Raw genomic sequence first — 24,396 nt, 5'->3', positions numbered from 1 at the left:
CCTAGTGAAAATGAAAAGTATTGATTTAATCCAGCTGCTAGTGGTTGTACAAAACTCCCCTGGACATCAGAGAGAAGTAGAAAAAAAGAGCTTACAAAAATAAAAACACCACATGTCCGTAGCCAAGAAAATACATTATGCAAATGAAAGTATCCAAAATTTAACATAGATACCGCATATTTTTGCCCTAAAATTGAAAGAGCCTCTTGTATTATAGACGTTTTAGAGGTGGAAGAGACATTTGGGTCATCCAGCACTGTCCAATAAAACTTTCTGTAATGATGAACATGTTCTATACTATCCCATACGGTAGCCATGTGGTTATTAAGTGCTTAAAATGTGGCTTGTACAACTGAGGAATTCAATTTATTTTATTTCATTTTCATTTATTGAAATTTGAATAGCCACATGTGGCTAGTGGCTACTGTACTGGACAGTGGAGATCTATACCCTTTTCCATCCTAAGTAAAAATTTCCTCTCTAGTTTCCCTGATTTCTTTGCATGCTCCCTGATGATCACATCCACTCCTGACAGCTCCAGTTACCACTTATAATGATGGTACTCAATCCTGTTCAATTCACCTGGAGAGCAATTTTAAAATGCCAAATGGGGGGGGGGTGGGAAATGGGTGATCCAGGCATGGGTATTTTTTAAAAAGGTATTTAATGTGCAGTCAGGGTTCATAACCTTTGATTAGTATGCTGATGACTCCCAATTCTGTATCTCTAGCTCTCAGAGCTGAGCTCCAGATGCTGAATGGATCTCTCCTCTTGATGCCCCCAACAAAGAACCTCAAACACCAACATATCCAAATGTGACAAGATTATGTCCCGTTGCCCTCACTCAAATCCTTCAAATTGTAATTACTGGACCTACATTTGCCCTTTTGCTATTTGTTTTCTATATGTCTTATACATTTTTTGTCCCTCAATTCCTTCATTACTGCCTTTTTTGTGTTTAGTTGACTTGTTTGTAGTGTATGATTTCGATTCACTTGTCTTTTTTTCTGTATTTTTTTTTAGTTATTTTCTTCTTAGTGATTACCCAGGGGGTTCCAATTAACATCTTAAATTTATAGAAAAGTAGTTTGAATTAATAACAACATAGCTTCAATAATAGAAAACACTGTTTCTATGCAGATCCTTCTCCCTCCCCCTTTATGTTGTTATTGTTATGACTTTTTATATTTTATGTGTCCACTAACATAGATTCATAATTTTTGCTTTATGCGTTTGTCTTTTAAATCATATAGAAAAAATAGATCTTACAAATCAAAAGTACCATAATACTGGATTTTACATTTAGTTATGCAGTTACATTTACCGGTGTTCTTTATTTCTTCATATGGCTTCAAATTGCTAGCTAGCCTGAATGACTCCCGTTAGCATTTCTTATTGGGCAGGTCGGTAAGCAACAAACTCCCTCAGCTTTTGTTTATCTAAGAATCTCTTAATTTTTGCCTTCATTTTTGAAGTATAGTTTTGCGGGATGTAGAACTCTTGGTTGACAGACATTTTATATTCTTTTAGTACTTTAAATATATCATCTACTACATTCTAATCTCCATGGTTTCTGGAGAAAAACTGGATGTTAATTTTATTGAGGATCCCTTGTATGTGACAATTCACTTCCCTCACTACCTTCAAGATTCTCTCTTCCTCTTTGGCTTTTGACAGTTTGATTATAATTTTGATTTTTTTCTTCTTAGAGTTCTTTGAGCTTCTTGGATGTGTAGATTCATATATTTTGTCAAACGTTGGAAGGTTTTGGCCATCATTTCTTCAAATATACTTTGTGCCTCTTTCTTTTTTCTCTTCTAATTCCAGAACCCCCATTATGAATCTGTTGGTACACATGGTGTCTCAAACATCTCTGAGGCACTATTCATTTCTCTTCATTCTTTTTACTTTCTGCTCCTCAGACTTGATACTTTCAATTGCTATATCCTCAAGTTCACTGAATCTTTCTTCTACCTGCTCAAATATGCTGTTCAGCATTTCACAAACACTGCTGGGGAGGCTACTACAACTCTGAGAAAATTCCAAGGGAGGACAAAACAAAGATAATCCTCTAATCCAATTCCTCTTGTTCATGCAATTAATTCAATACCTGTGTATTGGCCAGTCAAAACATGTAATCACAGTTCTTGGAGAACAAGGTCCACATGTTCCCCTCCAGCACCAACAAGCTACACTAGGAATGTGGGCTGCTCCCCCCATTGCTGCCTCCAAGTGGGGGATGGTAGGTGGTTTAGTGAAAATGCCACAAAACTTTTACCAAAATTTACTAGCTTCTTTCTTCGTTAAATACTACCCTGGTTATTGCAGGTTTTAAAAATTAGATTCCAGAGTTCAGAAAAAGTTGATTATGGTGGTTTTTGCCAGGTTAATCAATACTTTAGTGGAGGGATGGGCTTTTGGAGGTCCCCACTGTACCATTTTTGGTGACATCCTTTTGTTAAATCAAAATTTTCATGGAATTATTCACACATTTATCCTTCCATTTAAACTTTAATTTTTTGTCCAGTTCCATGTAAAACCTTTTTGTTGTTTATATCTTAATATGGAAAGAAATTATATTTTTATTAGATTGAGTCTATCTGTTGAGTAACATAATGTGCTTCCCTATTCTCTTTGGTCTTGTTTTACTCCCTTCAATAACTTTTTACAGGGATACTGTTCCTTTCTAGTTAAATTTATTCCTAGGTGTCTTAAGATGTTATCGTTGTTATAAATTTGGCTTTTTCCATTTCAATTTCTGAATGATGATGGTTGCTGATATAAATTTTTTAAAAACCATATTTGTATATTTTTCATGCATTCTGTCACCTCACCAAAGTCTCTTGTTAGTTATAATAGATTTTTGTAAAGTTTCTGTGGTATTTTATTATACAAGTATATTATCTGCATATAAAGGTAATTTTATCTCTGTTCAAATATTTATAATATTTTCATGTTCTCTTATTACATTAGTCAGAATATTAAAATTAAATAATAGCAGTGATAGTAGCATCCCTATCTTGTTGATTTTGATGCCAATAGGTCTAGTATTTCACAATTTAATATGATATTTATTATGATGTTAGTCTTTTTGTGCATAGGTAGTTTATTCTATTACAAATTTACTTAGTTTATTTAAAGAAATAGGTGCTGAATTATATCAAATCATTTTTTTCATCTATTGATAGAATCATGTTTTTTTTCCTTTCAGTTGTTGACTCATTCACTGAATTGTACTGAGGATTTTGTCATATTGAATCACGATTGTTTTCTTAGGATAAATTCCACTTGGCCATAGTGTATTATTCTTCAAACATATTACTGGTTTCAATCTGCTAATATTTTATTCAGAAATTTTGGAATTACTGTCATGTCTGAAATAGATTTTTTTTTTTAGCAGAGTCTCACTCTGTTGCCCCAGGTACAGTACAGTGGAATCATCATAGCTCACAGCAGCCTCAAACTCCTGGGCTCAAGCGATCCTCCTGCCTCAGCCTCCCAAGTAGCTGGGACTACAGGCATGTGCCACCACGCCCAGCTAATTTTTTCTATTTTTAGTAGGGATGGGGTCTCGCTCTTGCTCAGGCTGGTCTCGAACTACTGATCTCAAGCGATCCTCCTGCCTCAGCCTCCCAGAGTGCTAGGATTATAGGTGTGAGCCACCACGCCTGGCCTGAAATAGATCTATAGTTTTTATTTTGAGCAATCTTTATCAGGTTTTGCATCAAGATTATGCTAACTCTGTAGAATTAATTGGGAAATGTTTAAACTTTTTCTAAGATCTAAAATATTCTTATTAGCCGAGCATGGTGGTGCATGCCTGTAGTCCCAGCTACTCGGGAGGCTGAGGCAGGAGGGTCGCTTGAGCCCAGGAGTTTGAGGTTGCTGTGAGCTAGGCTGACACCACGGCACTCTAGCCGAGGCAACAGAGTGAGACTCTGTCTCAAAAAAAAAAAATTTTAATATCAAGAAAACTAGGTGTGTTTTTTAAGTTCTATATACAACTGTGAAACCACCTGAGCTAAATGACTTTTAATTGGTAGATATTTCAAACTATTTTAATTTCCTTCACGATTATTAATTTGTTCAGGTTTTCTATCTATGGTTTAATTTCAATAATTTATATTTTAGAAAATGCTATCATTTAAAATGTCTTCAGTTTCTTATAACAGAAAAACATGACTAAAAGTGTGCTAACAAAAAGGGGACTTATCATCTCATCGAACTAGAAATCTAGAGGTTGCGCAGCTCCCAGATTGGTTAATTCAATGGCTCAAAGGCATCATAAAGGACCCAATTTAGGCCATCTTCAGCATATAGGCTGCATATCTTAGGTTGGCTCTCCTCATAGTTTCAAGATGGCTACCAAAGTCTTTGGTGTCACATGGAAATGACAACATTCAGAGGCAAAAAGGGGAATGTTTCTTCTTGTATATCTCTTTTTAATAACAAAGAAACCTTTCTCAGAAGCCCTCCAGCACATCTCATTGGCCAGAATTGCAACAAATGCCAAAATCTAGGTCAATCACTGGCCAAAGAAATGAGATTACCAATATTGACTTAGCCTTACACTAATCAAGACTCTTTCCTTGAGGCAAATGAGGGGCTTCTTCCCTTAACACATGATTACATGGGGAGATGGTTAATTATACCAACAAAAGCAGGGCTCTGCCAACAGAGAATTCCCCCATCTCTATCCCCATTACTTTTTCATGTAATAATTCAATACATATTAATTGAAAGCTTACTATACAGCAGGTTCCGGGAATAGAGTAGTAAATATGACTGGTAAGGTTCTCACTATTATGAAGTTTACATATGGCTTGGGAGAACCAAATGTTAAAATAGTAAACAGGTAAAAATATGGTCAAGTCAAATAATGATAAGTTCTTAAAGAATTTATTTTGAAGAAAATTTTGAAGAAAACTAAGGTAGGGTAATGAGAGGAAGAGTGATATGTGGGGCTTGAAAGAGTGGTCTTGGAAGGCTTCACTGAGGAGAGAACATTTGATCTGAAACCTACATGTTAAGAACAAAACTGTGAAGATCTATGGAAGAGGACAAGAAGCAGCAACCTCATGTGCAAAGGCCCCAAACCGATCACATGCTTGAGAGGTTTGAAGAATACAAAAAAGGCCAGTGCTCTCTTAAATACCATTGTGTTTTATATGCCCACACCTGAGCACATGCTGTGTTTATCATCTAGAATGACCATCCCTACATTGCTATCTAGAAAACTCCCACCAACCCTTCAAGACACAGCTCAAATATTACTTCCTCTGTGAATCCTTCACTTACTTCCCCAGTTAGAGTCAAACACTTATTTGTGTCCCTACTATAGATTATAATTTCTATCACACTATATTATATTTAATTTATTTACATTTTTGTCCCCCTTCCTCTTGCTTGAAGACAAGAGCGATGTCATTGATATATGGATATTTGTGTTCCCTGCTACCAAGTGCTCTGGGCCTAACAAATAGTAGGTGCATAGAAAGTACTTATTGAATTGAAACACTAAATATCTACTATTGCTGGCACTATTATAGGATTTATGGAGCAAACAAAAGAATCTACCTTCATTGCGTAGTTAAGAAGGTAGACTCTAGAGTAAGAAGCTTGGCTCCAATCCCATTTCCACCACTTACTAGCTGTGTGGCCTTAAAAATTTACTTAACCTCTTCTGTGCTTCAGATACCTGATCTGTAAGGTGGGAAGTAATAATGGTGACTATCTAAAAGTGAGGATTAAATAATATATATATGAAATGCTTAGCATACGGAGTATGTGGCACACGATAAATTCTAAATATTAATTTATTATTTATAAATCAATGAAATTGTTGGATCGATAAGAGTTATACACATGAAAAACAAAATACTACAGAAACATCACTATACAGGACTGTTTAAAGTGCCTTCAGAAAGAAGATGTTACAGCATCATGACCTCGACAAAGAATTGTTAAATGAATGAATGAATAAAAAAAAAAACAGCCACAGTGTAATAAGTGTTGGCCTGACCATTTCTAGAGCACTGTGTTCACTTTTAAGCATCATACTTTAAGAGAAACAAAGTATAGTGTAACTAGAAACAGACCACTAGGATGCTCCAAAAATCTGGAAACTAACTCATAAGAAGAACAATTGAAGAAAATGAGAATGTTAATTCTAGAAAAGCGAATACTTGGGCAGAGGGAAACATGATTGCTGACATCACACATTTGAAGGTTGTCATGTGGAAAAAAGAAGAGATTTGCCTGATGCTGCTCTAGAGAGCAGAACTTGGGCCAGGGGATAAAAGTTGTAGGTAGGAGTTTTCGGCTGAACATAGAGAAACATTTGGTGAAAGTCAGTGTTCACCATGCAGGTGAGGAAGAGATAAGTTTCCCAGTAGGGGAGGCGCTCATTAACTGAAAAATCACTTAACAAGGATATTGTCAAGGGGACTTTTTTACTGGGCTGGGGGTTATTCTAGATGACCTTTGGAGTTCCGTACAGGAAGTTCAAGATCTGGACCTTTCAGGGATATGCTAGTGTTACTACATTAAAATTAGCAAGTTCTCAAAGTGGTAATCTGAAAAGAGCCAAAATGCTCTCAAAATCAACACCCTATAACCTTCCTCTGACCGACTCACTCCTGTGCTTTTGTACATAAAATTTCCACTATAGTCACTCTTTGGACTGGGCATTCAAGGTCCCTGTTCAAATGTAATTTTTTTTCTAGAAGAAATATGGCATTAAGGCACTGAGCCATTATCACCAGCTTCTGTTACAGTGTAAAATTGTTATTCTGTAGACCTCCTCTGTGGTCAGAATGTGTTATCTATCATTCACACTTAGATTGTACAAATTTATCATATTAAATTTACTTGCCTTAAAAGGACCCTGAAGAGTTGGAAAATTGGACAGATAAGTTTGGATAATGGTGAGAGGTCACGAGCATTTTGCCATTTAAGCTACAATCTTCATGGCACACAGTGCAAGCCATGCACAGATACCAGGTCCCTCTGAAGGCACTATTTTTGTAGCTAGGTAGAAACCCAGACTTTCCTCCTCACAGATGAAGTCCTGTGCTAGGCAGCAATCTGGGCTGGGATTTGCCAAAGCCACTTTGTGCTCTGGCCTTCTGCCAAGCCCATCGATTCAGCTCTTTAAATCGCATCATTTAAGCCCACAAATGTCACAGATCCTATTAGACAAACTCCTCTGGCCAGCAGCAAAGAAAAGAGAGAACATGATAAGCCCTCTGAGGCAGCCTGTTAGACCATCCTAAATCTTTCATGCTTGGAGGGACTACATTTGGGAGTAGGGTTCACTGGCGGAATGGCGGGAAATACTGGCTGGTTTTGTATCTCAAGGCTTGGCTTAGGTTAATAGCAGATGAGTGCATCTGCCAAATATAAAGGTAAAGGGTGATGGGAAGAAATCTTCCCAATAATACATCCTCAAGAGATGCCAGAAACTCCATCATTATGTACTTATTTTCGGAATAATAGCAGGGTAGGTCTAACAGCAATCATATGGAGAAAGGATTGGTCTCAGGGCCTGGCGTGAGGCTGAGGCTAAAGCTATAAGTGAGGGTCAAGTGGCTCCAGCTGTGGGGATCAGAAGAAGGCAGGGAACTAGGCAAGTCATTAGACATCTATATGAGCCTGCATGTCGACAGGCAATGCAGGGAACCCGTTTTTGCATCATTCTTAATGTGTAGCGTAGAGGCGGGCATGGCTACTTAACAGAGATTTCCAAGGCTGTTACACCAGACCTCTCCTTTACCCTCCAGCACATCTCCCTTATCTCCTAACCAGACATCTCTTTACTTCCAAGATCACAGTAACTTTCCTAATGAAAATAAGAATAACATCTATTGGATGTTGGGCAGGGGGGAGGGGGGAGGAGGGAGGAGAGGACGGGTATTTGCATACACAAAGAGTGCAATGCGCACCACCCGAAGGATGGACAGATTTGAAACTCAGACTTGGGGGGGGCAAGGGCAACATACGTAACCTAAACATCTGTACCCCCATAATATGCTGAAATAAAAATAAAAAAAAGAATCTATGTTAAGATATTACTAGGCTAGCCACATGATTTGTTTTTCCTTCCACAGGTAGTTTTGGAGATATAGTGCCTTAAAGCAAAAGAGTGACTCTCTAATAGTACAATCTCAAGGAAACCTCTGGAAATATTTGTTTTCCCTACAAAGGAATACTATGATGTCTCTCATAACACAGCCCACTGCAAATGAAACAGATCAGATTAATTTTAAATGCAAGAGATGAAAAGTAAAACTAGACTTTGGATTGGCTACATATCATCCAATTATACTTACTTCGAGTCTCAAATTATCATGATTTTATAGTCATCTCTCTGCTCTACTTTAACCAATGCCTCTGGCACATGGTGAGAATTCAATAAATGGTACTGCCTGTTGCCTTCATTGTTATTACTATTAGAGGTAGTAGTAATAGTGCCACCTCAGTATCTGGCATGGTGCCTGGGACATATTAAGTATTCAGAATTATAATAATTATTTTTATATCCTTATTGTCTCAGCTCCTGGCAAAATGCCTGGCACATAATAGGGTACCGATGGATCTAGTTCCCTTCGTTCTCACCTTTCCTTGAGATAGATTTTTCTTCTGTTTTCCCCACAGCTGTGCCTTCCTAAAGTGGCTGCAGATCTTCCTGTAGCAATAATGCTTAGCCCAGCACCATCAATGACACCATCTGAAAAGACATCCAGACTTTTCTTCCATGGTAGCCTGTTAAGTGGCAAATGGGCAGCACGTGTTCAACACCATTTTTCAGATGGGGAAACTGAGGTTATGAGCTATTGCCTTGGAATGTTAGCTCACCTCTAATCCCTATATTTTATTATAGCCTGAAAAAATTAGGCCTCTTGCTCACCTCTAACCCATCTCCCAACTAGGCCATAATCAATCTCACCACTTTTGCTCTTGCACTCTCCAGTGTCTAGACTGCCCTCAAGTTTTCATATTTAATTCATCCTCCAAGGATTAGCTTAAGAGCTACCACCACTTCCGTGAAATCTTCTCTGAGACCTCCAGCCTTTACTGAGCAGTGAGCTATTCTTTCATATCCCCTCACAGTTACTAACCAAGTGCTAGGCACACTGGAGCTCTCAGTGTGTTCATATTGATTAACTAAATAAATATAAGCTGAATTGGGTTGTTGATTCTCTCTTCAGGAGATCACACTATCTCTTCTCTCCCCTGTCCCCTTTTGTTTACAAGATAGAGGCGGGGAGGCAGTCTACAATTAGTATTATTAAAGTCATTTGCTATTTAGTGATAAATACTTACTCTAAATGCTGCTTTCCTTTAGCCACTGCTGAGTTACTTGAAAGTAGTGAAAGGAGGCCGGGCATGGTGGCTCATGCTTGTAATCCTAGTACTCTGGGAGGCTGAGGTGGGAGGATCGCTTGAGGTCAGGAGTTCGAGACCAAGAGTGAGACGCTCCCCACCCCCATCTCTACTAAAAATAGAAAAAATTAGCCAAGCATGGTGGTGTGTACCTGTAGTCCCAGCTACTCGGGAGGCTGAGACAGGAGGATTGCTTGAGCCCAGGAGTTTGAGGTTGCTGTGAGCTGGGCTAACACCACAACACTCTAGCCCGGGCAACAGAGTGAGACTCTGTCTTAACAAAAAAAAGAAAGTAGTGAAAGGAAATATCAGTGCTTCTGGAGACAGCCAAGCAGCACCCTGCTCTCCTGAGATTTGGATGCAGAGAGGAAATTTGTTATTTGGGCCTGTTCAGGACAACACTCATCTTCAAATACTAACTTCCCAGAAGATCACAAGCATATGAATTGCAAATGCCACTTGATATAATATATGCTTCTCCCTCTGCCAAAGCAGGGATGTCATTACCTAGAAGACTGAGGTAAATGTTTGTGGAAACTTCATGTCTTCATCTTCTACATCCAGAAGATGAGACAAGGAGCTCTTTTGCTGGCAAAATAGTTCAGTGATGAAAGACATTAAAAAGGGTCCATTCCCTAAGTCAACCTCCAGAGAGTCCCAGAGGCCTCAGGGATGGGAGGGAGGGGGAGCCAATCACCTAATGGATCTCAGCCTCATTTTTCTCCCCTGGGGATGATCAGCATTCCTATATCACAAGGCTAATACAAAGAATCAATGAGGAACATGCATGACTTTGATCTGTAAACTATGAGGCAAGAGCTTTGTACTTGCAACTGAAAGCAAAGACTGTCTTTTTTTCTTGGTCCCCCAGAGAAAGTTTAAACACATTGTAGGAGCTCAATAAATAGGTTTTTACTTTAAAATCAATTCTATTAAATGTAATCTGGCTTTAGACATGGTACAAATAAAACCGACTTCACTTCTCTGAATTAAACAGATTCTCAGATATGTTAGCTTCTTGGCTTGGAATGGCAGAGGAAACAATCATGAGTGGGCAGAGGGGGTACATGTTTATCTTTTGCAGATGGCTTTGGTCTATTGGAGTAAATACCCCTTCGTCAGTGAGCAGCAGCAAGAAGCAGGGTTTCAGTTAGCACTAAAATAGGATTTCAATACAGGATGTGCATCTGGGACAGTAGCAAATGTAATCTTGAAAATTAGCACAGGCCCACAGACTCAGAGCCCAAAGAAAGCTGGACAAAAATGAGCTCCAACTTTGCATTACCAATCAGAAGCATTACCAAGTGTATTGCCAGGCAGCAGAAGGAAAGGAAGGAAGAAACTTGGTTGTGCCATATCTTAAGAGGTTTACCCTCTGCCAGTTGCTTTGATCATGTATGTCTCATTTAACTGTCACAATAGCTTTATGAGGTAGTAATTATTCTCTAGCACAGGATGTGGCACACAGTAAGCAGTCACTAAATGACAACTGATGATAATATTATTAATATTGATGACCTTAATAATAATAAACAAAGCACAGAAGGATTGAATAACTTACCCAAGGTCACAGAGCTGGAAAGTGGTAAAATCAGGGTTTGAACCCAAGTCTTTCTGACCCAAATCCTGGGCTTTTTCTGTTATACCTCTTTGCAAGAGGAAAAAGATTATCATTAAAACAGTTTAGGATTTTCCAATGCCTTAGCAAAGTTGCCTCCATAACTAGCCACTTGAGATCTTCAGTTATCTAAGAATATCTTTGTTCTTCCTCTCTCCTCACTCAGCTTTCTAAATTGCTATGAACCATGGCCCAACTATACTACAAAAAGGTCAACTACTCACCGTACAGAGACCGCATTCCCCTGCAGATTGTGCGGGCCGAGACAGAGCTCTCTGCAGAGGAGAAGGCCTTTCTCAGTGCTGTGGAGAAGGGGGACTACGCCACTGTGAAGCAGGCGCTACAGGAGGCCGAGATCTACTACAATGTCAACATCAACTGCATGGACCCTCTAGGCCGGAGTGCCCTGCTTATTGCCATTGAGAATGAGAACTTGGAGATCATGGAGCTACTGCTAAACCACAGCGTGTATGTGGGCGATGCATTGCTCTATGCCATTCGCAAGGAAGTGGTGGGTGCTGTGGAGCTTCTGCTCAGCTACAGGCGGCCCAGTGGAGAGAAGCAGGTAAGAGAAATCCCTACAGGCTGGAAAGTCTTGAAACTAGGGAAGGTTAGGTAGTCTGGAATTAAGAAGCTCTATCTTGGAAACGGTATCAGTGATCTCAGGTGGTATCCGAGTGCTACCCTGCATGGCCCATGCCGAGTTTTACTCATTTACCTTTTCCTTAGTAGTATTTGCCTGTATACATTCAATACTTAACAACCCAAAGATATGCTCTTTCTAGAATATTCAAGACCCTTCTACCTCTGTTTTCTATCTTCGTTTTCTTCTTCCACTCAAGGAGAGATCAAACACAGATCTGGGGTTTTTCCTTCTCACCAATGTCTTTCCTGAAGACAAGACAGAAGACCTTTAAACTCGAGTGCCATGGTGCAGATGCAGATGGATACAGGGCCTCACATATGTCCCCCACTACCTGTCAAGTAACTGTGTTCCATCCCTAGATGTTTGGATTTTTGCTTCTGTGATTCTTGTATCCTCCAAGGCACCTAGACTTGATATTCTGTAGTCATCTTTGATTTCTCCCTCTCTCTTGCCTCCATGTCCAATTCCCAAGCCCTGTGGTTTCTTCCTTTCCAATCTTCCCAATTTCTTTCTTTCTTTCTTTCTTTCTTTCTTTCTTTCTTTCTTTCTTTCTCTTTCTTTCTTCCTTCTTTCCTTCCTTCCTTCCTTCCTTCCCTTTCTTTTCTTTCTTTTTTTTGACAGGGTCTTGCTCTGTTGCCCAGGCTGGAGTACAGTGACACAATCATAGCTCACTGTAACCTCCAACTCCTGGGCTCAAGAAATCCTCCCACTTTAGCCTTCCAAGTAGCTGGGACTACAGGCATGTCCCACCACAACCAGCTAATTTTCAAAAAATCATTTTCTGAAGACAGGGTCTTGCTATGTTGCCCAGGCTGGAGTACAGTGACACAATCATAGCTCACTGTAACCTCCAACTCCTGGGCTCAAGCAATCCTCCCACTTTAGCCTTCCAAGTAGCTGGGACTACAGGCATGTCCCACCACACCCAGCTAATTTTGAAAAAATCATTTTTTGCAGACAGGGTCTTGCTATGTTGCCCAGGCTGGTCTCAAACTCCTGACCCCAGGCGATCCTCCCACTTCAGACTCCCAAAGCACTGGGATTACAGGCATGAACCACCACTCCCAGCCCCCAATTTATCTTACATACTTTCTCTCCTCTTTGGCCCAGCTTTTACTGCTCTGATCTGATTCTCATCATCTGTCTCCTACATGAGCATCTCCTAAAGTGTAGTCCCCGGACTAGCAGCATCAGCATTACCTTGGAACTTGTTAGAAATGCAAATTCTCAAGCCTCTGCTACAGACCTGCTAAATCAGAAACTCTGGGGTGGGGCCCAGCAAGCTGTGCCTTAATAAGCCCTCCAGGGGATTCAGATGCACTCTCAGGTTTGAGAACAACTGCCCTAGATTAACATAAAACTCTTCTGACTGGTCTCCCTGCCTCTAGCCTCTTCCCCTCTCTCAAGCAATCCTGAACAATGATGCTGGTTTATTCTCAATAAAATAGTGTAATGATTCTATCATTCCTGTCCATCCTTTTTTAGCTTCCCTTCTTTCCTCTCAAGGTTTGCTGGAAAATGAACTTACAATAGGCAGATTAATAGGACCAAAAGGCATACAAAATTTGTTAACGTGCATATGGACATGGGAGCCATGCACAAAGTATGAGACTCAAAGCAAGGCCAGATGGTTGAGGCTTAAATACTCTCTTCATAGGGGAAAGATGTCTGGACCCAGGAGACAGACATCATTTTGTAAATGAGCCTCTTTGGAAGCTGGATGATACCAACAAGTTAAGGGAAGTTTAGGGGCAGAACTGCACAGGAACAAAGGTTGTCTTTTATGCAGACAAAGTTCCCCAGGTAATCTCTCCTAAATTCCCTCAGAAGAATAGATGAAAAGTCTATCTGGGCATGGTGATGACTCCTAGTCACTTCTCTTTTCCAGCGGCTAATCTTTCCTGGTTATTTGAAGAGGTTTCTAGGGATGAGGTCTTAAAAAACAATTGCATTTCTTTTAGAAAGAAGCTTTCTTAGATAAGGAAATTCCAGACAGTCCATCCAGGCACTTCAGAAACAGGATCAGAGAGACAGGGAGGTGGAAGAAGGTCAGAGAGAGAGAGAGATTGGTTATGAGGCTTATTTCCAAAGCCTTTTAATTTTCAAAGCACTCAGCATGCTGAAGTGCCCTATTTTGGGGAATTGTTTCCTATACCCCAACACTTTTCAGTAACTACAATGTCTCCTCATTAGAAAAGAAATCAACCCATGAAGGCTAGCACTCAATAACCTTCATACAATGGAATTTTCCAGTCCTGTCTTCTCCTAGTCTCTTCTAAACATCCCTCAAGTCAGACAGGTCTCTTCACTGTCTTCTTTAAGAGCATAGCATTGGGCACATAGTAGGGATAAAAAATACTGAATCATAAAAAATGGAATACTTCAGACAAAAAGTAGAAATGGCACCAAAATTGCAAAGTTCTTAGAAAATATTGGTAATGAAAACACTCAACATTAAATCTTGTGGGATATGGCCAAAGCTGAGTTTAAAGGGAATTCATAGCTTTAATGCTTGCCTAATTAAACAAAAAGGAATGAAAATAAACTAAGTGATAACTTACAGACTAAGAATTGTAATTGACAGAGCAGAAAGCAAGACACTATGTTAAAAGTTCCTTGAATAAAGGGCCTGAATCCCCCCTTCCCCATCAGCATTTAACACCAGTGCCAAGAGAGTGGGGACCTTGTATCCCTTGTTCATTGCTCTATAACATCACTAGAAAAGTGCCTAGAACATCACAAGCACTCAATAAATATTTATTTAATGAATAACTAATATAAAAACCAGCATTGTGCTAAGCATCTTACATGACTTACTTCATTTAATACTTCTAGCAACTCTGTTAGGTACACATGATTATTACCATCTCCATTTTACTAATAAGAAAAATTGAGTCACGGGATGGTTAGGTCAATTGTCCAAGATCACAGTTAGTAAATGTCAGAACCAGGATTCAAACCCAGGCACCTTAGCTCCTAAACCCACCCTCTTAAGTACTAGACAATAATGTCGCCCTGGCAGTCTGAATTCAGTCCTAAGGCTCCCAGCACAGGAGTTCTGAGAAAGAGTAAATCAATGGAGGAGATGAGCGTTCTGGAAAGGATAGGCTGAAGGATTTGGATGAATAGCAAAGCAGAGAGGTGTGAACATGTTTCCTATTTAGTCCATCTCACCATCCGCATCAAATTGATTTGTTCTGTGCCTCATTTCCCCAGAACCCTTCCAAGTGCTTGGGTGATTTGATGTGCTAATCTTCACGACGGCTTATCCAGCTACCACATTCCAAAATGACCTTGCCCACCTCTGAGAACGTGCAGCCCATTGGCTCCTCCCTTCACTTAACACTAATCACATACCATTTTGTACTGTTGGTTAGCTTTACTTGTATAAATGTATGATCTCTATAACTAGATTGTTTCTTTAACGTGAAGCATAAATCTAATGCTTCATAGCATCTGTGCTTCCGCCATCAGTACCTAACACAGTACCTAGTACATAATGGGCAATATATAAATATCTGCTGAGGAACATGAAGGAGTTAAGTGTATCTCCCAGAAAAGTACATGGCTTCCTGATTGGACAAGACCTTCTGGACTTTTATATTCAACCCCATTAAGCTTCATAACTGTTTTGAGAAAGAAGAGAACACAGGGCAGGTTCAAAAAAAAAAAAAAAAGGCTAGTAATTCTAGCCCCATCTGAGTTTTGAAAGTAGGCCAAGTCCTTATTTGATGGCCCCCATTTCCACCATCTTTCCCCAGTGCTCTGGCAAACACTGAGGCTTTTTTAGTCAGGAGGTAAGGCACTAGGTAAACTTATACTAAAGTGCAATCAAAGGCATGACCTTCCTTGGGGAAAGGCAGTACTTACTTAATTCATAAAAATGAACCATTAATGATGGTTCAGGAGTATGGAACCTGGGTGAAGCTATTTGGGGCAGGCAGATTTTTTTTTTTTTTATCAGGACTCTGTCATACACACTGCCAATATAAGACCTTCTTTATTAATACTTGGATATCACACTGTATGCACAAACCCACAGAGCCATCAGCTCCACTCCCAAGTCTCTTCAGTAGCCTTCTCCTCCCTTTCTCCTCTCTCCCCCAACCCCTACCACTGGCCTCTGCTAAATTTCATTTTCTTCCTTTGCTCTGACAATCATTGTGATAAGTCGTGTGTCAGTAACTATAACAACAGGCTGCCACAGTGCTGGAGCTCTGCCTTTCTGGGAGATAGAAACAAGGTTTGTTTGCCTGGGAGCAATCAGGGAAGAAAGCAAACACAGGCCTCCTGAAGGACCTTGGGTTGAGATGTGCGGGCCACTCTCAGGAAGGCCCTCTTCTTCTTTTTTTTTTTTTTTCCAAACAGAGTCTCACTCTGTTGCCCTGGCTAGAGTGCCGTGGCGTCAGCCTCGCTCACAGCAACCTCAAACTCCTGGGCTCAAGCGATCCTTCTGCCTCAGCCTCCTGGGTAGCTGGGACTACAGGCATGCGCCACCGTGCCCGGCTAATTTTTTCTATTTTCAGTTGTTTGGCTAATTTCTTTCTATTTATAGTAGAGACAGGGTCTTGCTCTTGCTCAGGCTGGTCTCGAACTCCTGAGCTCAAGCAATCCTCCCGTCTCGGCCTCCCAGAGTGCTAGGATTACAGGCGTGAGCCACCACACCCCGCAGCAGGAAGGCCCTCTTCTTACACAGAATTCAAACAAACTGTCCTTTTTCACCAAGGCCCTCCATTATCTCTCCAAGGGACTGGGCACAGCTGACCTCCATCAATCGTGGGAGGATAAACCAGTGCCCTCCTTGATTTTACTGGGCAAGGGCTTTAGCTCCAGGCTGGCAGCAACACCTTCTCTGCTCCATTCTTACCCTAGCCCCTTGTGCTCTTTCTCTTCTTCTAGTCTATCAAAACGTGTCTCAGATAAAGATCAGAGGCCAGGCAAAAATGGCTGACACTCATATAGAGACCTGCAGTTTTAATAGGGACCAAATCTTAAAGTGAAAATGGTGATACTTTATTAAGTAGAATTTTCTGCACTAGACAGGAGTGTGTGTCCGTGTGCATGCATGTGTGTGTGTGTGTGTGTGTGTGCATGCATGTGTGTATGTGTGTTACTCTGTGGTCTTCTTGTTGCTCCAGTAATCTGACTCTCTTGGCCCACTTCCTAACCACTATGGCCTATTTCCTTAGTGTAGATTTTGAGTCTGGAAGATTTGTGATTCCTTGGGGTAAACCCTCTTCAATTAGTCTAAGAATTCAAAAATTTCTGACAACATAAGGTCTAATGCCAGCCTATTTCTGATCTATTTTATTGCTACTTTTGAGCCACTGACTTTGGGAAGCAGTAGAGTATCATTATCAGCAGCGAGAACAAATTCAGCCACAATCCAGAGAAAAGATTTGTATTCTTTGTATGCTCAATATCAACTGCAAAATCAAAAGTTATGTACGTGGGAAACTTGTCAAAATGCAGACTCCTTAGTTCCATCCCATACCTACAGAATCAGAATCTTGAGGTTTAGTACTGAAATCAGTATTTTAACGTACCCACCTCCACCTATTTTTAGGTAAGAGGGCCATGTACTTCTCTGTGTTTCTTTCCTAGGGCTTCCATAACAAATTACCATAACCTGAGTGACTTAAAACAAAAGAAATGTATTCCCTCACAGGTCAAGAGGCCAGAAGTCCGAAATGAAGGTGTCAGCATGGCTGGTTCCTTCTGGAGGGACAATCTGTTCCATGCTTCTCTGCTAGCCTCCAGTGGTTGCCAGCAATCCTGGGCATTCCTTGGCTTATAGCTGTGTCACTCCAATCTCTGCCTCCATTGTTACATAGAGTTCTCCTCTGTGTCTTTCTTCTGTGTTTCTATATCCAAATTTCCCTCTTCTTTTTCTTATAAAGATACTAGTCATTTGATTTAGAGCCCACTCTAATCCAGGATGCCCGCATCTTAACATGATTACATCAGCAAAGGTCACATTCACAGGGACCAAGAGTTAAGACTGGAACATATCCTTTTGGGGGACACAGTTCAACCCACTACACTGTCTATGAGAAATAGTGGTCTAAACAAGTGGTTTTCAAACATTTTCAGCAGCAGAGTCTTTCATTAAATGAAATCCCACTCAGATGTGAAACAAACAGACCCAAGCACAGCTGCCGTAGTTTCAGTGTGGGCTGGGGCCCAAAACCCACTTGTTCCTTGTTCTCTCTCTCTCTCTCCCTCTCTCTCCCTCTCTTCCCCTCTCCCCCTCCCCCCGCCCCTCTAGCCTTTCTTTCCCATACCTTCTTTGGCCCCTGAGGAATGAGCATAGCTTAAAAACTACTGGCCTAGAAGATAGTGACCAACTCTAATTCAGAGTTCATGGTGCTAGCTAACTTGTAGCTAACAGGGTTAGCTTGGTGAGTTACACAATCTCTCTATATATAGCTCAACTTCATCATCTGTAAAATGAACCATACCTAATACCTAACCCTACCTAATTCAGGGACCTGTTGTGTGGAAGAAATAAGATTAAAATATGTCAAAGTCTTTTCAACAAAAAAAGTTTTTAAAAAATGCTAGACAATGGTCAATAACTATTATTTTCAGCTTTACTCCATCGGTTTGACTTAACATGTCATATTGTGGAGAGAGACCAGCTGGCAAATGGTACTCATCACAAGGCACTCCTAGTACAGTGAGGAGAGGCTGATAAGCGAGCTGGCCCAGTTCACAGATTACCTCCTTCTGCCCGACCCTGATGGCAACGGCCTCCCTTCTGCTGCCAGACAACCTGTGTAACCTCAAAGTCATCCTTCCTTTTTGACTAGAGTCTAAGAATTTGAGCGACAGGAAAATAGATCTGCTGGCCTCTGCATCAACAGCCCACCCAAGTAATTTTCTTTCTTGGTCACTTGCGTCAATGCAGGCAGGCGGAAAGAGGCTAAGCCAACCTTCTCCCCATGGCCCGCCCCTCTGAGCTCTGCCATAATTACTCATTTGTCTGTGGCAGATGGCTCCAAATTAAAATTGGTCTCACAGATGAGCTAGAGAGATTAAATCTCAACAACACTGATAAGTGCTTGTGTTGAGATTACAGAAAATCAGTAACAGGACACTCCATTTACTCCTCCTCTCTGATTCTTGATCTCAGGGTGAGATTGCGCAGTGTGGAGGAGGACATTGAGGGCCCAGAAAAAGGTGCCCGGAACACAAAGGGGGGACATAAAGAGTCTCAGACACTCAATATGAAAGCATAAAGTAAAAGAAAAAATTATAGAAGTCACTCTGCTATTTATAGGCAGCTGTATTGGTAGAAAGACCCTGGACTTTGAAGTCAACTGCTTGTCAGCTGTGTTTCCTTGGACAAGTCAGTTAATCTCTCCAAACCTCAGCAGTTTCTTCATCTGTAACTAAGAATAACAATGAAGTCTACTTCACAGAGTTACAATGAGAATTGAATGAAATAATACATATATGTTACTTAGAACATTCCTTGATATGCAGTAAGTACTCAATGAATGGTAGCTAGTACTAATCCTATTAATACTTCTACTAGTTAAAGCCAGGCTGACATCACTTGCTGGCTAATGTCATTAAAACATGTATTAAGCACCCACTAACACATAGTGATTAAGAATTCAGACTAAGTGACCTTGGGAAGGTCATTCACCCTATTTAAACATCAGTTTCCTTACCTGTAAAATGGGTTTAATGATATCACCTACATCGTAGGTTCTTTTGAGACTTAAATGATAATTAAATTTTAACTCTTGGTATAATTTGTTTCATATAGCCTTCAATATATGATACCCATATTATTAACCTTGATATAAAATAGTATTAATATTAACTCTGCGTTACCTGAAATACCCAATGTAAGACTGGGTCTTTATCTCTTTAATAATTTGAGTAACAGCTTTAATTCTATTATTTGCTTTGATTCCCTTTACAAAGTCAAAGTTCTAGGTTAAAACAATGCATTGTGTCAATCAAGTCAAGAAAATAAATCAACCAGTTTAAACTGGGAGAAAAGGACAGAATGGCAGCATGGCATCATACTGGCCAAACTGATGAACTGAGTTACTTCTTGTCATGTATTTTTACTGACTTTCAATAGATATGGCCTGCCTCACTCACAGAATGGAATTGTAGGACATTTCAAGATCATTTGGTCTGAAGTGACATATCCAAGATCGCTCAGCTTAGCCTGAACTGACACACATGCCTCCTGTCTCCTAAGCCACTCTTTCTACTACTCCACTCTGCCTCTGAGGAACCATCAGAAGTGGTAACATATACAACAAAGCTGCAAATAAACAAACCAGCTACAAATAGTGTCTATCAAGAACAACTTACTGATGACAGAGTTTCAGCAGATGATTAACTCTATTCAGTTCTATTCAATTTTATAAGTATTCTGAGTACTAATCATATGCTTCATGATAAAATTGAAAGATATAGTTAGTGCCCTTAAGAAATTTGTCATTAGATAAAGTAACATCACCAAGATGGCTGACTAGAGGAGCCTAATGTTCATTCCCCGCCCTGACAGAAATGCGCCAAAACAACAAATAAACAACTACACTTCAACTAGAGTGTCTAAAGGAGAACACCAGAATACAGCAAGGGACTGATGAAATCCCTGTGGAGCATGGAAACTCAGGATGGCAGTACAGAGAGGGGAGCCAAACACACTGCCTCCATGGCCCTGTCTTCCTAGCTTGAAACAGCTCAGAGCCAGGAAGGGCTTCTTATTGTGGAGAAAATGTAAACAGATGATCCTCAGCAATTTGCATTATTGCCATGGGCGCCTGCAGTCCTTGCTATAGCAGAGTCCCACAGTCCTCATAGTCTTCAGTCCTCACAGACACTGAGCCCAGTTTAGGGAGCTGTCTGCAGTTCACGTGGCTGCATTGCTCCAGAGAGGGAGCCCACATGGTGCCCCTCACCCATGGCACTATCTTGAGACTGGAGCCATTGCTAGAGTGCATCTTTATCTGGGTGCCAATAGCCACTGCATTTCCCTGTCCCTGGGGCCCCACCATCATTATACTACACTCACAAAAGTGGCTGCAATGTCACAACCCTGGTTACTCAGAGCCTAGACAAAGCAGAACAGCAGGATCCAAGACCATATGGTGCCCTGCACTTTAAGGAACAGGTAGCCCTGCACAGTGGGGAAGCCATCCCAGTGATTGGTGGAACTGCCATGCTTTGTGGGCCCCTTAGGGATTGAGGACTATCTGACCTAGCAGCATCACCCCCATCAAAGTCACAACACTGACTCCACAAACACCTACAGCCTAGGGTACTGAGGCACTTGTAGACACTGTTGACGTTGATTACAGCTGGAGAAATTGCATGGAGACTACACTACTGTGCCTACCCAGAACCATGGCCAAAGCACCCTACCAATCTGACACTCTAAGACCCATTTACAAGAAAAAAAAAAAAATCTTTTCCTACAAAAGCTACTCTATAAAATTAGAAGAGACAACTCTTCCATTAGATATGGAAATATCTATGTAGGGACATAAGAAACATGAAAAAAGAAGGAAACATGACACCTCCAAAGAAACACAATAATTCTCCAGTAACAGAGCCCAAAGGGAGATCTATGAAATGACTGAAAAGGAATTTAAAATAGCAATCATAAGGAAACTCAGCAAGATACAAAAGAAAACAGATAATTCAATGAAATCAAGAAAATGATTAATAATATAAATTTGAAATTCAACAAAAAGATAGATATCATAAAAAAATCCAAACAGAAATCTTGAAGCTGAAGAATTCAGTGAATGAAATAAAAAATATAATTGAGAGTTTCAACAACAGACTACTACCTCAAACAGAAAAAAGTATACCTAAACTTGAAGATAGGTCTTTTGAAATAACCCATTTAGATGGAAATAAAAAGAAAAAAGAATTTAAGAAGAATGAAGGACTTATGGGGGACTTATGGGACACCATTAAGCAAACAAATTTTCACATTATGGGAATTCTATAAGGAGAAGAGATAGGAAAAGTCATATAAAACCTGTTCAATGAAATAATAGCTGAAAACCTCCCAAGTCTTGGGATAGATATGGACATACATATTCAAGGAGCTCTATGCTTCCCAAATAGAGATTCAACCCAAAAAAGTCCTCTTCGAGGCACATTATAGTCAAACTGTCAAAAATCAAAGACAAAGAGAGAATTCTAAAAACAGCAAGAGAAAAGTGTCATCACGTATAAGGGACTCCCCATTATACTGCCAGCAGATTTCTCAGCAGGAACCTTGCAGACCAGTAGAGAATAGAATGATATATTCCAAGTGCTAAAAGAAAAAACTTTCAGTCAAGAACACTATACCCAGCAAAGCTATTCTTTAGAAATGAAGGAGAAATAAAGTCTTTCCCAGCCAAGCAGAAGCTGAAGGAATTCATCACCATTAGACTTGCTTTACAAAAAATGCTTAAGGGAATGCTACACTTGTAAGCAAAACAATAACTACCATCGTGAAAACACATGCAAGTATAAAACTCACTGTTAGAAGTAAATTCAAAATCAAATTCAGTACCAATAGAGGTAAATTCACTATCAAATTCAGAATACTTCATAAATATAAGGGTGGCATATAATCTTTCAAATCTCTAATATAAAGGTTAAAAACCAAAATGGTTAATTATAATTATAGGTACAATGAGATGTTAAAGAACACCCAAGATAAATATGCATAAATTAAGGCAACAAAATTATAAGTTAGGGGAAAGGTAAAAGTTTAGAGTATTTGTATATGAGTGTTAAGTAGTTATCAGCTTAATATAGTGTATTATAAATATTAATATAAGACTTTTTAATGTAAGACCCATAATAAACACACAAAAAAATGACAGCAGGTATACAAATGAGGAAGAGAATGGAATCAAAGCTTATCACTACAGAAAATCACAAAGATAAACAATAACAAAAGAAGAAAGGAAGAAATGGCATACAAAACAACCTGAAAACAAATAACAAAATGGCAGGAGTAAGTTCTCACCTATCAATAATAACCTTTAACATAAACCAATTAAATTCCCCAATTAAAAGATATAGACTGGCTGAATGGATAACACACACACAAACACACACACACACACACATATAGACACATACACAACTGTATGCTACGTACAAGAAACTCACTTAACCTGTAAAGACACACATAGACTGAAAGTTAAGAGATAAAAAATGATATTCCATGCTAAGGAAAACCAAAAGAGAACAGGAGTAACTATACTCATATCAGATAAAATAAGACTTCAAGTCAAAAACTGTAAAAAGAGACAAAGAAGGTGAAGGTCATTATATAAGTATAAAGGCATCAATTCAGCAAGAAGATAAAACAATTGTAAATATATATGCACCCAACACTGGAGCACCAAAATATATGAAGCAGATATTATTAGATCCAAAGGGAGAGATACACAGCTATACACTAATAGCAGGGGACCTCAACACCCCATTTTCAGCGATGGATAGAACATCCAAACAGAAAATCAACAAAAACAATCAGAGTTAAACCACACTCTAGACCAAATAGACGTAACAGACATTTATAAAACATTCCACTCAATAATGGCAGAATACACATTCTTCTCATTAGTACATGGAACTTTCTCGAAGATAGATCATATGGTAGGTCACAAAACAAGTCTGTACAATTTTTTTAAAAAATGAAATTATATCAAATGTATTTTCTGACCACAATGGAATAAAACTAGAAATCAATAATAAGAGGAACTTTGGAAACTATACAAATACATGTAAATTAAATAATACACTACTGAAGAACAATTGGCCAAAAAAGAAATTAAGAAGGAAATTTTAAAATGTCTTGAGGACAGATGAAAATGGAAACACAACATACCAAAACCTATGGGATACAGCAAAAGCAGTTCTAAGGGGGAAGTTTATAGCAATAAACACCTACATCAAAAAATCAGAAAGATCTCAAATCACCTAACATTACATCTCAAGGATCTTAGCAAACCAAGAATGAATTAAACCCAAAATTAGTAGAAGGAAAAAAATAATAAAGATCAGAGCGGAAATAAATGAAATGAAGATAAAAAATACAAAAGATCAATAAAACAAAGTTGTTTTTTAAAAAGATAAACAAAATCAACAAGCCTCTAGCTAGACTAACAAAAAAGGGAGTATTCAAATAAATAAAATCAGACATGAAAAAGAAGACATTACAACTGATACCATAGAAATACAAAGGATCATAAGAAACTACTGTGAACAATTATATGACAATAATTGGATAACCTAGAAGAAATGAATAAATCCCTTGACACATGCAACCTACCAAGACTATATCACGAAGAAATAGAAAATCTGAACAAACCAATAATGAGTAATGAGATTGAATCAGTAACAAAAAGTCTCCCAGCAGAAAAAAAGCCCAGGATCTAATGGCTTCACTGCTGAATTCTACCAAACATTTAAAGAAGTACTAATACCAATTCTTTTCAAGCTATTCCAAAAAATTTAAGAGGAAGGAATTCTTTCAAACTCATACTATGAGGTCTGTATCACCCTGATATCAAAACCAAACACGGACACAACAAAAAAGGAAAACTACAGAACAATATCCCTGATGAACACAGATGCAAAAATCTTCAAGAAAATAATAGCAAACTGAAATCAACAGCACATTAAAAAGATCATTCACCATAACCAAGTGGGATTCATCCCAGGGATGCAAGGATGGTTCCACATGTGCAAATCAATA

The 24,396-nt window shown here is 39.4% G+C and overlaps 1 protein-coding gene across 2 annotated transcripts in view; it reads left to right on the top strand.

Moving 5' to 3' along the window:
* Positions 1-24,396, top strand: part of TRPC5 (transient receptor potential cation channel, subfamily C, member 5) — a 296,609-nt gene that overhangs the window by 108,663 nt on the left and 163,550 nt on the right. Inside the window, exon 2 of one of the 2 annotated variants that reach the window (XM_012644773.1) lies at positions 11,169-11,567. In XM_012644773.1, the coding sequence (XP_012500227.1) occupies positions 11,190-11,567 (378 nt within the window). In that variant the 5' untranslated portion in view covers positions 11,169-11,189. Of the gene's footprint in view, positions 1-11,168; positions 11,568-24,396 lie in introns of those variants that run through there. The other variant, XM_012644764.1, reaches the window with a different exon arrangement.

Source organism: Propithecus coquereli, unplaced genomic scaffold (genome assembly GCF_000956105.1).
Source record: "Propithecus coquereli isolate 6110/MARCELLA unplaced genomic scaffold, Pcoq_1.0 Scaffold104, whole genome shotgun sequence".
NCBI classification, from domain to species: Eukaryota; Metazoa; Chordata; class Mammalia; order Primates; family Indriidae; genus Propithecus; species Propithecus coquereli.
This window is presented reverse-complemented; position numbering and strand designations above follow the sequence as displayed.